Genomic DNA, 10862 nt, shown 5'->3' on the forward strand with positions numbered 1-10862 from the left:
CTCTACTGAGACCCAGGAATTTGGGGACCGCCTCCAAGTCAGAGTCTCTTTTAAGGACTCAGTCATCCTGACTCTCCCCAGTACAAGCCACCCTCAGGGACCCAAGACTCGTGGATGTCACCCTTGGGCACCCAGTCCTTCCAACCCTCTGAAGAAACCAACATGCCTGCACCCCTTCTTTTACTGAGGGACCCTGGCCTCCATCACCTGTGGGTACCCCATCATCCAGAAGGGAAGCAGCATCTGTCCCCTCATAGACGCAGGAGTCCAGACCACGGGCTGTTCCCCAAGGGTCCCACACCCAGATGCCCACCATTCCCCGCCTGCTAGAGGGCTGGGCCCGGCACTTTTATAAAGCCACCCGTGCGGCTCTGGGGTAGAGTGTGGGGCAGGACACTAGGGCCTTTGAGGGTGGAAGAGGGTGTGTGTGTGTGGGCAGGGCAGAAATTCTGGAGCAGGGGGGAAGCCAGGGCCAGGGGCTCCTGAGGTAGTTTGGGTCAGAGTTTTGGCCTTGAGTCTCCTGGGTGGGGCTCCTGTTTCCTTCATCCTCAAGGTCTGGGAGAACAGGGTGAGGTGCACATTTCTGAAAAAGAAGAGAATCAGGGCCTAAATCTGTGGGTCATAAAGGGAGAAACTGTAGATCTAGATTCTTAAGGTTAGGATATTTGAGCCATAAGATGGCGGGGGTGGGACCGTAAGTTCCAAAGAACAGCGTCCTAGGAGGGAAAAGGGCTGGGGGTCTGAACTCCTGGGTCTGAGGGAGGAGGGGCTGGGGCCCTGGACCCCTGGGTCTGAGGGAGGAGGGACTGGGGCCTGGACTCCTGGGTCTGAGGGAGGAGGGGCTGGGGGTCTGGACTCCTGGGTCTGAGGGAGGAGGTGCTGGGGATCTGGACTCCTGGGTCTGAGGGAGGAGGTGCTGGGGATCTGGACTCCTGGGTCTGAGGAAGGAAGGGCTGGAGGCCTGGACTCCTGGATCTGGGGAGGAGGGTCTGGGGGCCTGGACTCCTGGGTCTGAGGGAGGAGGCTGGGAGCCTGGAGTCCTGGGTCTGAGGGAGGAGGCTGGGGGCCTGGACTCCTGGGTCTGAGCAAGGAGGGGCTGGGGTCTGGACTCCTGGATCTGAGGGAGGAGGGGCTGGGGGTCTGGACTTCTAGGTCTGAGGGAGGAGAGGCTGGGGGTCTGGACTCCTAGGTCTGAGGGAGGAGAGGCTGGGGACCTAGACTTATGGGTTTGATAAACGGGCTGGGGCCTTGAGTCCTGGGTCTAGGGGAGGAAGTAGGTGGGGTATCTTTCTTGTCTTCTTGGGGATTGGAGCTAGAGTGCCTGAAAGCGGCAGAAGCGGGCAGCTGAGCCTCCGGGTCCCTGCAGGATTTTTCAAGCTCAGAGGGCAGCCTCTATATCCCTGCAAGGGCTGAGGCTGGTGTACTGGACTGCGTCTCTTCCAGAGACACAGACTGCCTGGGCGAGCCGGTGCTGGATTTGGCACTTTCCAAACCCTGCGACCCTCCCAAGTTCCTAAGGGGCAGCTTTGGGGGTGCATTTAGCGCCGCCACGGCAAAGCAGGAGGTGGGCGATAGGGGGCGCCGGGGATACAGGCCCCGCCCTCGGGGGTGGAGCCTCTCCGCCCGGACTCCTCCCCCTCCCGCTCTCCTCCCTCTTCCCGGCTCCAGCTCCGCCGCCAGCTCCGGCCTTTGCTCCCCCTCCCAGAGTCCCCTCCCCGGAGCGGAGCGCACCTAGGGTCCCTCTTCCGTCCCCCCAGCCCAGCCACCCGTTCAGACCAGCAGCCTCGGGGGGCACCCCCCCGCCAGCCTGCCTCCCTCCCACTCAGCCCTGCCAGGGCCCCCCAGCCATGAATCTCTTCCGATTCCTGGGAGACCTCTCCCACCTCCTCGCCATCATCTTGCTACTGCTCAAAATCTGGAAGTCCCGCTCGTGCGCCGGTGAGAGGCCCACCAGGGCTGGCGAAGGAGAGAGATTGCGGGCGGGGGTTGGGGGCGTCCCAGGACTCAGGAAGGGTTTGAGGGCACTAGGGGCACAGGTTCCACCCCCACTGCTTGCTGGGGATCTCTCTTCTAGGTTCTAGGTCTCCAGGGGATCAGTTCCCTTCCCCAGACTGGCGGGGGTGCATACAGTTTCATGTGAATGGCTTTAGGCCCCCAATTCAGCCGCCCCTAGCCCCAATCTGGGCAGCCCGAGGGTTCACGGACCGGGAACAGGGAACCATGGCAGGCGGGGAGGTGGCTGTGAGTTGGTGACGTGGACCGTGGCGGCCAGGAAGGGAACGGGAGGGAGGTGACCGGATCCGGGTCCTGAGGTCAGGGAAGGTCCTCCCTAGGCCTCACCTCATGTCCAGACTGCAGGAGGACCCTGAGAGGCCAGGGGTAGCCAAGAGGCCTAGTCTGGGACGGAGCCTCGGGCTGGAGTAGCTTCGGGGACCTGGGCTGCCCCCTGGCTGTGGTCCGTGGGAAAGGGCCCTGCTCAGGCGGGGCGGGCTGGGGAGGCCTCCGGGGACAGCTGCACTCCAGAGCTGCCTCCAGGCTGGTCCTGGGCGCTGTGCCTTAGTTTATTGCCCATGCAGCCCACCCCCAGCCTCCTCTCTCCTTCTGTCTCTCTCTCTCTCTATCTCTGGACCACAGGAATTTCAGGGAAGAGCCAGGTCCTGTTTGCTGTGGTGTTCACTGCCCGATATCTGGACCTCTTCACCAACTACATCTCACTCTACAACACATGTATGAAGGTAGAGGCTCCACCCCACCTCTCTGGTCCCCACTGAGGCAGAGGAGCCGGGTGTGGGTCCCAGACTCCTAGGTCTGAGGGAGGAGGGGCCGGGAGCCTGGACTCTTGGGTCTGAGGGAGAGGGGCTGGGGGTCTGGACTCCTGGGTCTGAGGGAGGAGGGGCCGGGGGCCTGGACTCCTGGGTCTGAGAGAGAGGGGCCGGGGGTCTGGACTCCTGGGTCTGAGAGAGAGGGGCCGGGGGTCTGGACTCCTGGGTCTAAGGGAGGAGGGGCCGGGGGCCTGGACTGCTGGGTCTGAGGGAGGAAGGGCCGGGGGCCTGGACTCCTGGGTCTGAGGGAGGAGGGGCTGGGGGTCTGGACTCCTGGGTCTGAGGGAGGAGGGGCTGGGGGTCTGGACTGCTGGGTCTGAGGGAGGAAGGGCTGGGGGCCTGGACTCCTGGGTCTGAGGGAGGAGGGGCTGGGGGCCTGGACTCCTGGGTCTGAGGGAGGAGGGGCTGGGGGTCTGGACTCCTAGGTCTGAGGGAGGAGGGGCTGGGGGCCTAGACTCCTGGGTCTGAGAGAGAGGGGCCGGGGGTCTGGACTCCTGGGTCTGAGGGAGGAGGGGCTGGGCCTGGACTCCTGGGTCTGAGGGAGGAGGGGCTGGGCCTGGACTCCTAGGTCTGAGGGAGGAGGGTCCGGGGGCTTAGACTGCTGGGTCTGAGGGAGGAAGGGACGGGGGCCTGGACTCCTGGGTCTGAGGGAGGAGGGGTTGGGGGTCTAGACTCCTGGGTCTGAGGGAGAAGGGGTTGGGAGTCTGGACTCCTGGGTCTGAGGGAGGGGCCTGGACTCCTGAGCCTACTGGGGCACAGGCCTATGAGTTGAGGCTGCTTCTCATCATCCCCCTCCTCAGGTGGTCTACATAGCCTGCTCCTTCACCACGGTCTGGTTGATTTATAGCAAGTTCAAAGCCACTTACGATGGGAACCATGACACGTTCAGAGTGGAGTTCCTGGTCATTCCCACGGCCATTCTGGCGTTCCTGGTGAATCATGACTTCACCCCTCTGGAGGTAGGTGCCTTGCTGCAACTCCTTATTTGGGGGGATGGTTGTGGCAGAGTAGCTGTGACAGGAGACCCTCTCACAGGCTTCCTTCTGCAGGGTATGCCCAAACTGCCTTATTTTAGGATGCATAAGTTCAGTGCATGGGCTCTGGGGTCAGAGGAAATTAACACAACAGCAGCAAGACTCGCTATGTGTCAGTCACTACTCTAAGCATTTCACCTACTTACTTTTCTCAGCAGCCCCATTTTACAGATGAGGAAACTGAGGCTTAGGGATTCTTTTTTTTCTGGAGACAAAGTCTTGCTCTGTTGCCCAGGCTGGAGTGCAGTGGCATGATCTCGGCTCACTGCAACCCCCACCTCCCAGGTTCAAGCAATTATCCTGCCTCAGCCTCCCGAGTAGTTGGGAAGACAGGTGCCCATCAGCATGCTCTGCTAATTTTTGTATTTTTAGTCCAGACAGGGTTTCGCATGTTGACCAGGCTGGTCTTGAACTCCTGGGCTCAAATAATCTGCCTGTCTTGGCCTCCCAAAGTGCTGAGATTACAGGCGTGAGCCACCGTTCCTAGCCCAGCCTTCTTGAATTTGAATTCCAAATCTGCTAGTTTCTTTTTCTTTCTTTCTTTTTTTTTCTTTCTGAGACAAAGTCTCGCTCGGTTGCCCAGACTGCAGGCAGTGGCACGATTCTGGCTCACTGCAATCTCCACCTCCCAGGTTCAAGCGATTCTCCTGCTTCAGCCTCCCGAGTAGCTGAGATTGTAGATGCCCACCACCAAGCCAGGTTATTTTTTGTATTTTTAGTAGAGACAGGGTTTCAACATATTGGCCAGGCTGGTCTCGAATTCCTGACCTCAGGTAATCCATCCGCCTCAGCCTCCCAAAGTGCTGGGATTACAGGCATGAGCCACTGCGCCCGGCCCCAAATCTGCTAGTTTCTATTAGCACGATCCCGTGCATGTGACTTGACCTCTCTGTACCTCGGTTTCCACATTCGTAAAGTTGTGATCAGGTCATTGTGAGAATTTACTGAGACTTTGCAGCATTGCCTGGTGTCAAAACACACAAAGACTCTAGAATCGGAATGTAAGGATTTGGACCCTCCCTCTACCATGTAGCAGCTATGGGATTCTAGGCAAATCACATAACTACCCTGTGCCTCAGTTTCCTCATCTGTAAAATGGAGATAATCAGGTCCTATGTCATAGGGTTCAAATGAGAGGTTGGTATTAATAAAGCACAGTGTCTGGGATGAGGTAGGAAGTGCTGTGTCAATGTTCGATGACTGAAGAGTTTAGTCTCATCTCTGATACTTTTAAACGTTCGCTGTTATGATTTTTATTCCATGGTGTTTTGCTGGGACCTGTACAAACTCCTGGGAGGAATTTTGGGAGAGTCAGTGCTAAGTTTGCGATCTCTTGCCTCCTGGGGCTTGGCAGGAATCATAAATTCAGGGTAACCTTTTCTTACCTGTGCCCACTCCTGCCTTATAGGAAGATAGGCCTGGGTGGCCAGATGTGCTGATCTTTTCAACAGAAGCCATAATTCAGGAGTTTTCAGGCAAGATGTCTCATTTTAAAATTTTCCCACAGATTCAGACTATGTTTTTTTGTTTTGGTTTTGTTTTTTTTTTTTTTTTTTTTGAGATGGAATCTCACTCTGTCGCCCAGACTGGAGTGCAGTGGCACCATCTTGGCTCACTGCAACCTCTGCCTCCCGGGTCAAGTGTTTCTCCTGCCTCAGCCTCCCGAGTAGCTGGGATTACAGATGCTTGCCACCACACCTGGCTAATTTTTGTGTTTTTAGTAGAGATGGGGTTTCGCCATGTTGACAGGCTGGTCTTGAACTCCTGGTCTTAAGCAATTCTCCCATCTTGGCTTCCCAAAGTGCTAGGATTACAGGCATGAGCCACCGTGCCTGGCCTTCAAAATGTATCTCTAAAAGCACTGTACAGGCCAGACAAATCCAACAGAGGGTGACTTTGGCCCATGGGTCAGAGATATCAGAGGGAGGCTGCATCATGCTGTGGTGGGAATCTTGGGCTTGGCTCCAGGCCCTGGACTTTGCAAACATTGTTAGCACCTTGCTTGGATCACTTGTCCAAGCCCTTGACTTAGCTCATAACTACCCTGTTGACTAGGGATTAGTAGACCCATTTTGAAGATGGGGAGACTGAGGCTGAGGGAGGTAGTGCGGCTTGCTAAAGGTGGAGGAGGCCAGACCAGAACCCAGGCCTCTTTTTTTTTTTTTTTTTTTTTTTTTTTTTAAGTCTTGCTGTGTCACCCAGACTGGAATGCAGTGGCACGATCTCTGCTCACTGCAACCTCTGCCTCTCAGGTTCAAGCAATTCTCATGCCTCAGCGTCCTGAGTAGCTGGGATTACAGGCACGAGCCACCACGCCCAGGTAAAATTTTTTTGTATTTTTAGGAGAGACAGGTTTTGCTATGTTGACCAGGGTGATCTTGAACTCCTGGCCTCAAGTGATCCACCTGTCTCAGCCTCCCAAAGTGCTGAGATTACAGGTGTGAGCTGCCGTGCCTGACCTAAGGAAAATATTCTTTAAAAATTCAGACACCAGGCTGGGCGCGGCGGCTCACACCTGTAATCCCAGCAATTTGGGAGGCTGAGACAGGTGGATCATGGATCACGAGGTCAGGAGTTCAAGACCAGCCTGGCCAAGATGCTGAAACCCCGTCTCTACTAAAAATACAAAAATTAGCCAGGCATGGTGGCACGCACCTGTAATCCCAGCTACTCGGGAAGCTGAGGCAGAAGAATCACTTGAACCTGGGCAGCAGAGGTTGCAGTGAGCTGAGATCATGCCACTGTACTCCAGCCTGGGTGACAGAGCAAGACGCCGTCTCAAAAAAAAAAAAAAAAAAAAAAAAAAAAATTCAGACATCATGGAATAGATAAAAATGCAACATGACTGGGGGCAGTGGCTCACTCCTGTGATCCCAGCACTTTGGGAGGCTGAGGTGGGTGGATCACTTGAGGTGAGGAGTTCAAAACCAGCCTGGCCAACATGGTGAAACCCTGTCTCTACTAAAAAAATACAAAAATTAGCCGGGCATGGTGGTGAGTGCCTATAATTCCAGCCACTTGGGAGGTTAAGGCAGGAGAATCACTTGAACTCGCGAGGTGGAGGTTTGCAGTGAGCTGAGATCACGCCATCGCACTCCAGCCTGGGCAACAAGGGTGAAACTCGGCCTCAGGAAAAAAAAAAAAAATACAACAGACTTTCTGTCTCTGCTTAAACTGTGACTCTGTTCCCTAAGGGCAACCCCAGGGGTGAGAGTTGAATGGGCATCAATTTAATGGGTTCATTTCCCAGCGGCATCAACTAACCTGGCTTAACGAGAGCCTCCCTGGAGGATTCTGGATGATTCTGGGAGCAGGTCCTGGATTCTACCTGCTTCAGTGGGAATCTGGACACGTTTCTTATCCCTTGGGCCTCAGTTTCCTCATCTGTACAATGGGAATGACAACAGTACCTACCTCATGGGGTTAAGGCTCAGGCCAGTTAACACCCTAAGGAGCAATGCCTTGGATGTTGTAAATGCTAGAAAAGCATGAGTTGTTATGAATATGTCCTGGTGCCCCCCACCTTCCTCCCACAAACCAAGACAACCAAGGAGCCACACCTGCCACCTGGCTTTGCTCTCTGAGGTTTCAGTGTGTCTGCAGATCACAGATCACCCCAGGTGGCACTTTCAGGGAGCTGGGGACTGAAAGGGGGCCGGCAGATGTCTTTTTTCCTGTCCCATGATGTCCTGTCCTGCTCATGAATGATGGTTGTCACTGCTCCCTAAATGGTGGCCTCTGCTGAGCACATGGGGACCCCTTTATAGATGCTTACTCCCATTTCCTCACTCATTCAGGAACTGTGCTAGGTGCTAGGGGCGAACAAGAAGTAGGATTCCAGCCCTCACAGAGCTCAATTGCTGGTGTGAGTGGCCAGGAAGGAGATAAGATGGGGTGATGTGACAGTCCTGGGGGAAGGATGGCCAGGGAGGGTCCCTCTCAGGAGGTGACTAATGAGCTGAGGCTGGGAGAATACGGAGGAGGCAGATGTGTGACAGTATAGGGGAAGAGCTTTTCCTGCTGTGGGAACAGTATATGCAACCTGCCACAAGAAATGGCATGTGGGCAGGGCACGGTGGCTCATGCCTGTAATCCCAGCACTTTTCCTGAGAGGCCGAGGCAGGCGGACCACCTGAGGTCAGGAGTTCGAGACCAGCCTGGCCAACAAGGCAAAACCCTGTCTCTACTAAAAATACAAAAATTAGCCGGGTGTGGTGGCGGGCACCTGTAATCCCAGCTACTCAGGAGGCTGAGGCAGGAGAAGCTCTTGAATCCAAGAGGCAGAGGTTGCAGTGAGCCGAGATCACCCCACTGCACTCCAACCTGAGTGACAGAGTGATACTCCATCTCAAAAGAAAAAAAAAAAGGAAAAAGAAAGGAAGGGAAATTTCCAAGGCAAGATTCCAACCCAGTCTGCCTTTCGGAGAGGCGCAATTGCAAAGTGTTCATGAGGACGGACTGCGAATCCTTGGTTCAAATCATTGCTCTACTGCTTGCTGGCTGCATGGTCTTGGGCGAGTATCTTACCTTCTCTGGTGTCAGTTTCCTCATCTGTAGAATAAGTGTGTGCTAATCATAGGATCTCCTCGCCGGGACATGGCGATGATTAAATCAGAGATACCAGTAACTCAGGCAGAACTGTCTGGCACTTGGCAGCACCTGGATCACCTTCCTTCTCTCCACCTTCGCGGCACCTGTAACTGCAATGTCGTCCTCTGCCTTCTCTCCCGCCCTGTCCCCTCCCACCTCATCATGTCCCCGACCTCTCTGCAGATCCTCTGGACCTTCTCCATCTACCTGGAGTCGGTGGCCATCTTGCCGCAGCTGTTCATGGTGAGCAAGACCGGCGAGGCGGAGACCATCACCAGCCACTATTTGTTTGCGCTGGGCGTTTACCGCACGCTCTATCTCTTCAACTGGATCTGGCGCTACCATTTCGAGGGCTTCTTCGACCTCATCGCCATCGTGGCAGGCCTGGTCCAGACAGTCCTCTACTGCGATTTCTTCTACCTCTATATCACCAAAGGTAGCCGGGATGTGGGGCGGCTGGAAGGGAACCTCCTACGTCCGCAGCTCCTGCCCTCCCTGGTGCCTGGGGTCTCCTTACCCCTGTATTATGCAAAGGAGGGAACATTTCTTCGCCTGCTTTCTGGGGTCGCAGGCCCACCATCCTCCTAGCAATTCAGACCGTTAGCCTCTGCCTCCCTAAGGGCTAAGGAGTTTCTGTCCTTAGCCCCTGTGTCACTTGGAGTGCAGGCCAGGCAGGGCAGGGACTCAGCCCACTGAAATTCATTCATTTATTCATTCAACGAACGTATTGAGTACTTTCTGTGTCCCCAGCCAGGTGCTAGGCTCTGGGGATACAGTAGGAGGAGAAAAGATAGACAAAGGCCTCCATTTCTCTTTTATTCTGGTGGGAGAGATGGTGAATGAACAAGTAAAGAAAGAGAATTGGCCGGACGCGGTGGTTCACGCCTGTAATCCCAGCACTTTGGGAGGCCGAGGCGGGCGGATGGCTTGAGCCCAGGAGTTCGAGACTAGCCTGAGCAACATGGCGAGTCCCCGTCTCTACAAAAAAATAGAAAAATTAGCTGAGTGTCGTGGCATGCACCTGTGGTTCCAGCTACTCAGGAGGTTGAGGTGGGAGGATCCCCTGAGTCTGGGGAGTTCAAGGCTGCAGTGAGCTGTGATTGCCTGGGCGATGGAGTGAGACCCTGACTCAGAAAAACAAAACAAAAAAAAATCCCTAAATATAAAAAAAATAAAAAATAGAGAATTGGCCAGGCACAGTAGCTCATGCCTGTAATTCCAACACTTTGGGAGACTGAGGCAGGGAGATTTCTTAAGCCTAGGGTTCCAGAGCAACATAGCAAGACCCTGTCACTATAGAAAATAAAAAATAAAAAAATTAGCTGGGCATGATGGTGCATGCCTGTGGTCCCAGCTCCTTGGGAGGCTGAGGTGGGAGAATTGCTTGAGGAGGTCAAGGCTGCAGGGAGCTGTGACTATGCCACTGCTCTCCAGCCTGGGCTACAGGGTGGGACCTCGTCTCAAAAAAAGAAAGAAGAAAATTGCCAGTAGTGAGAAGGGGTAGGAAAGAAAGAAACCAGGAATGTATTTGTGAGTCCTGGGGGACCTCCCTCCCCGTGGATCTGCCCATCTAGTGTGCCTGCCCTGCTCTGGCTGTGGGAGGCTGTCCCCTCCCTGCAGGGGCCCCAGAGGTAATGCCCTCCCTGTTTTCTCTCCTCACAGTCCTAAAGGGGAAGAAGTTGAGTTTGCCGGCATAGCCCCGGTCCTCTCCATCTCTCTCCTCGGCAGCGGCGGGAGGCAGAGGAAGGCGGCAGAAGATGAAGAGCTTTCCCACCCAGGGGTGACTTTTTTAAGAAACCACCTCTCGTGCTCCCCATCCTGCCTCCTGCCGGGTTTCAGGGGGACAGTGGAGGATCCAGGTCTTGGGGAGCTCAGGACTTGGGCTGTTTGTAGTTTTTTGCCTTTTAGAGAAGAAAAAAAAAATCTTTCCACTCTTTAGTTTTTGATTCTGATGACTCGTTTTTCTTCTACTCTGTGGCCCCAATTTTTATAAAGTGTTTTTGAGTGTCCTATGGGCCGGGGCAGGGTCCGAGATCTTTTCCCTTCCCCAGGCCCCTCGGCTCCCTCCCAGATCCCACCCCCAGCCCCACTGGTTGCCAAACACTAAATCTGCCGACACCCATCTGCCCCACCTCCTGCCATGGCCATGAACTGCAACCCCCACTAAATTTCTAGACTGGGGATAGGGAGAAAGGGAGGCCCAGGAAGGTCTCCCCTGATTTTTTTTCATAGTAATTTTTTCCCCCAGAGTTTGAATTTTTTGGTCTTCTCCTGGTTTTTTGGCAAATTAGGGGGGCCCGGGGCTCACGTGCGGGAAGGGGGCTGGCCCGAGGGTCCCATGGCTCTCACACCATGTTTTTGTACAGAACTGATGGTTGATTCTTTGTTCTCTTGAAATAAACAGAAGAAAATGAAA

The 10862-nt window shown here is 54.8% G+C and overlaps 1 protein-coding gene across 1 annotated transcript; it reads left to right on the forward strand.

Moving 5' to 3' along the window:
• Positions 1 to 1589: 1589 nt before the first annotated feature.
• KDELR1 (KDEL endoplasmic reticulum protein retention receptor 1) lies at positions 1590 to 10862 on the forward strand. Its single transcript, XM_055235901.2, has 5 exons — positions 1590 to 1938; positions 2635 to 2735; positions 3623 to 3781; positions 8630 to 8882; positions 10109 to 10862. Exons 1-5 carry the CDS (start codon positions 1848 to 1850, stop codon positions 10141 to 10143), a joined length of 639 nt encoding a protein of 212 aa, XP_055091876.1. The 5' UTR covers positions 1590 to 1847; the 3' UTR covers positions 10144 to 10862.

This window comes from Symphalangus syndactylus, chromosome 13 (assembly GCF_028878055.3).
Source record: "Symphalangus syndactylus isolate Jambi chromosome 13, NHGRI_mSymSyn1-v2.1_pri, whole genome shotgun sequence".
NCBI lineage: Eukaryota > Metazoa > Chordata > Mammalia > Primates > Hylobatidae > Symphalangus > Symphalangus syndactylus.

Excerpts from the sequence above, each read along its gene's own strand:
- KDELR1 (XM_055235901.2), top strand. The coding sequence starts at position 1,848 with ATGAATCTCTTCCGATTCCTGGGAGACCTCTCCCACCTCCTCGCCATC. Across the intron at positions 1,939-2,634 it reads GAAGTCCCGCTCGTGCGCCG|GAATTTCAGGGAAGAGCCAG; the intron begins GTGAGAGGCCCA and ends TCTGGACCACAG. Across the intron at positions 3,782-8,629 it reads ATGACTTCACCCCTCTGGAG|ATCCTCTGGACCTTCTCCAT; the intron begins GTAGGTGCCTTG and ends ACCTCTCTGCAG.